The sequence below is a fragment of the Melospiza melodia genome, chromosome 2 (genome assembly GCF_035770615.1).
Source record: "Melospiza melodia melodia isolate bMelMel2 chromosome 2, bMelMel2.pri, whole genome shotgun sequence".
Lineage (NCBI taxonomy): Eukaryota > Metazoa > Chordata > Aves > Passeriformes > Passerellidae > Melospiza > Melospiza melodia.
Window position 1 is genome coordinate 418756 of NC_086195.1, and position 3861 is coordinate 422616.

General features: G+C 64.0%; 1 protein-coding gene across 1 annotated transcript; it reads right to left on the reverse strand.

Moving 5' to 3' along the window:
- Window positions 1-264: 264 nt before the first annotated feature.
- LOC134431447 (folate receptor alpha-like) lies at window positions 265-3302 on the reverse strand. Its single transcript, XM_063179462.1, has 4 exons — window positions 3159-3302; window positions 2344-2532; window positions 1790-1925; window positions 265-647 (listed from the first exon to the last, which is right to left on the reverse strand). The coding sequence occupies exons 1-4, from the start codon at window positions 3300-3302 to the stop codon at window positions 265-267; spliced, it is 852 nt and encodes a 283-aa protein (XP_063035532.1).
- Between the last annotated feature and the right edge of the window lie 559 nt (window positions 3303-3861).

Sequence of the window (3861 nt, forward strand, 5' to 3'; positions counted from 1 at the left end):
GCACAGCAGGGCTGGAACAGAGGCAGAGTTTATTACCAAAGGCACCTTCAGGGAGTCACAGCAGCCCGAACACCCACACCAGAGCTCAGCCAGGGGAGGGACAGGTGTCAGCAGCCCCCGCGGCAGAGCAGAGAGGACAGCAGAGGCACGGAGAGCCCTGCTCTGGTCAGCACAGAGGCGGCACCACGGTCCAACAGCGCACACTGTGCTGAGCACGGGGACAGGCGGACGGACAGAGCCGCTGGTGCCAGCTCCTGCCGGGGGTCACGGGGAGCGCCATCGCGGGGAGCCCCCCGGCGCCGGGGGCAGCAGCAGGGGCAGCAGGGGCAGCAGCAGCAGCCCGGGGCAGGGCAGGGCCCGCGCCGTGCCGCGGCTCTGGGGCGGCAGGGTGCCCTCCCGGCCCGGCCAGGCTCTCCTGCCCTCCTGCTCGGGGGAGGACCCCCTCATCCCGGCGTAGTAGCGGGCCACGGCCGCGTTGGGGTTGCCCCGGGCGGGGTCGAACCACATCTGGATGCAGCGGCCGCTGCCCCGGCGCTCGGGGCTGAGCCTGAAGGAGCCGGACCAGATCTTCTCACACAGGTCCTGGGGCCGCGGGAACACCTGGTGGAAGGGCCGGCACTCGGAGCCCCAGGGACAGCGGTTGGTTCCTGCGGGCACAGTGGCGTGGCACTGAGGGCACGGCCATCCTGTCCCTGCCACAGCCCACAGCCGCACCTGAGCTGGGCACAGCAGCGTGGCACTGAGGGCACGGCCATCCTGTCCTTGCCACAGCCCACAGCCGCACCTGAGCTGGGCACAGCGGCGTGGCACTGAGGGCACGGCCATCCTGTCCCTCCCACAGCCCACAGTCACACCTGAGCTGGGCACAGTGGCGTGGCACTGAGGGCACGGCCATCCTGTCCCTCCCACAGCCGCACCTGAGCTGGGCACAGCAGCGTGGCACTGTCACAAACTCCGGGGGGAGCACGGCCGTTCCTCTCTGTCCTTCCCCTGGCAGAGCAGCTCACCTGCCCATGGCCACACCTGAGCACTGGGGCTCGGCCACCCTCCTGACACCCCAGAGAGGTGACAGGGTCTCGTTCCTGTGCCTGTGATGATCCCTGAGGTGTTAGAAAGTCCCTTTTCTCCCAGCCCTGCCACTGGAGAAACTGAGACTCCTCGGCTCTGGTTCTCAATGTTATTTATTTTCTCTTATCTATTCCATTATTTCTCTGACCTGCTGAGATCTGTCCAGCAGGTTGGGTTGTGGCACAGTCCCTGCCCTTGGGGTAGTGTTTGCTTTTTATACTAAGAACTACCTGTACTTTATTTACAATAACTTCCTAATACCTATCACCTATGTTAGACAGTCTGTCTCTACTCTAAACCCATCCAGAAGTGCCACCATCCCAGCAGAAGATGGAGGACAAGAAGAAGAGGAGAAGGAGAAGGAGAAGGAGAAGGAGAAGGAGAAGGAGGAAGACAGGACACGCCCAGATTCCTCCATCTTGCCTCTTGAACCCCCATTCTAAATCCCCAAAATTCTACTTTTTCACCCTGTGACAAATTCACTGTCATTCTACTCAAACCCTTGTGGCTTGTAAATCCTCACACAAAGCTGGGAATTGTTTCCATGGGCTAAAACCAAAGGCACAGGTGTCTGTGACCCCATGCCAAGGTCTCTGAGCCCCCTGCCAGGGTCTGGAGCCATCCAGGGCAGCCAGAAGGAATGTCCTGGGCTCTGACAAGAGCAGCAGTGGCACTGCCAGTGACCCACCAGGGGTGAGGACAGGCTCCCAATTGCACCAACCTGTGGCCCAGTTCCAGCCCTTGTGCCAGTTCTCCTTGCAGGTGAGGGCGTCCCTGCAGTCCTGCCACCACTCCTCGCAGTCCTCCCTGCACAGGGGCACGTGCAGGATCCTCTCCTTCCTCCAGCTGCTGTCAGCCTGCAGGGCACAGGGCCAGGCAGGTGCCACCTGGGGGCTCTGCCACACCCAGACCCCCCAGCCCCTCCTGGGGGAGCACAGCTGGGCCCAGAGGAGCCTCAGCCCAGCACAGGTGGGTCCTGACACAAGGAATTCCTCCATCAGTCACAGGCCAGAGAAGCCCTTGGAAGCTTTCTGTCCTGTGGGAAAAGCTGAGGCAGCCTAGATATGGCAGAGAAATCCTTCCCTGGCAGGTGGGCAGGGCTGGGATGGAATTCCCAGAGCAGCTGGGGCTGCCCCTGCATCCCTGGCAGTGCCCAAGGCCAGGCTGGACACTGGGGACAGTGGGAGGTGTCCCTGCCATGGCAGGGGTGGCACTGGGTGGGATTTAGGGTCCCTCCCAGCCGCAGAGTCCCAGGATTGCCGGGTCTGGGCCCACCTGCTGGATCCAGGGCCCCAGGTTGGGGGAGCACTCGTACAGGCACGTGTCCTGGATGAAGTGGCGCTTGCACTGGGGGGGCATCACCCCGCAGTGGTTCCAGTTGAAGTTGTAGAGGTAGGACTGGTCCTTGTGCGCCTCCAGGCTGGTGTTGGCCGTGCAGCAGGCGTTGTCCTTCCAGGGGGAGCACTGCAGCACAGAGGGCACAGGCAGCAGCTCCAGGGGCACAGCCCTCAGCAACCGCAGCACTTTGTCCTCTGCAGCAAGCTCTGGGTCACTGTGGCCTCAGGAGCTGGGCACTGCAGCGAGGCAGGGCTGGAGCAGCAGATCGGCTCCTCAGCAGGAATTGTGCCAGCCCAGGAACAGAAACAAACCCCTTTCCTCTGCCAAGGGGCTGGGGCAGAGCAAGGAGGGTGTCCCACACTGAGGGAGCACAGGAGAGCCTTCCCTTCCCTTCCCTTCCCTTCCCTTCCCTTCCCTTCCCTTCCCTTCCCTTCCCTTCCCTTCCCTTCCCTTCCCTTCCCTTCCCTTCCCTTCCCTTCCCTTCCCTTCCCTTCCCTTCCCTTCCCTTCCCTTCCCTTCCCTTCCCTTCCCTTCCCTTCCCTTCCCTTCCCTTCCCTTCCCTTCCCTTCCCTTCCCTTCCCTTCCCTTCCCTTCCCTTCCTCCTCCCCCCGCTGTGCTCTGGGGTATCCAGCCAGGTGTGCCAGTGCCCAGCCAGGTGTGCCATCCAGGTGTGTGGGTACCCAGCCAGGTGTGCCATCCAGGTGTGTGGGTACCCAGCCAGGTGTGCCGGCCCAGCCCAGCCCCGCTCGTACCTGCTGGTAGAGCTTGCCCTCGGGGCCCGGCTGGCTCTTGTGGTGCTTGGCATCCATGCACACGTTCAGCAGAGGGTCCTTGCCCGCCTCGGCTGCCAGCGGCACCAGTGCCACCGCCAGCGCCACCGCCAGCGCCACTGCCATCCCGGGAACGGGCTGCGACAGAGGGGACAGCGCTGGGAGAGAGGGGACAGAGAGGGGAGTGAGGGGACAGAGAGGGGACAGGGCTGGGAGAGAGGGGACAGCGCTGGGAGAGAGGGGACAGAGAGGGGAGTGAGGGGACAGAGAGGGGACAGCGCTGCGACAGAGGGGACAGCGCTGGGAGAGAGGGGACAAAGAGGGGACAGAGGGGAGAGAGCTATGGGAGAGGGGACAGCGCTGGGCAGAGGGAACAGAGCCAGGAGGGGGGACAGGGCTGGGCAGAGGGAACAGAGGGACAGCGCAGGAGCGTGTTTGTCGCGGGCAGCAGCGAGGGAGGTGCTGCGCAGCCGGGCACTCCCCGGGAGCTGGCAGCTCCTCCAGGGACAACGCCGCACATCTTGATGGCACCAAGGACACGGAGCAGCCCCCCCGGCAGGCGGCAAGGTCAGCACCGGTATCACCAGGACAGCAGCACCGTGGGGACAAACAGCCCCGGGAGAGCCGGGACCGGGCTCTCCATCAGCCCTGAGCTTGGGGACACCCGCTGCCTTCGGGGCCCTTC

Bases quoted from the DNA above. Each gene is read 5' to 3' on its own strand.
- LOC134431447 (XM_063179462.1), bottom strand. From the start codon at position 3,302: ATGGCAGTGGCGCTGGCGGTGGCGCTGGCGGTGGCACTGGTGCCGCTG. The intron at 1,926-2,343 runs GTGGGCCCAGAC...TGTGCCCTGCAG, and splicing joins TGGGGCCCTGGATCCAGCAG to GCTGACAGCAGCTGGAGGAA. The intron at 648-1,789 runs GTTGGTGCAATT...CTGTGCCCGCAG, and splicing joins GGGCTGGAACTGGGCCACAG to GAACCAACCGCTGTCCCTGG.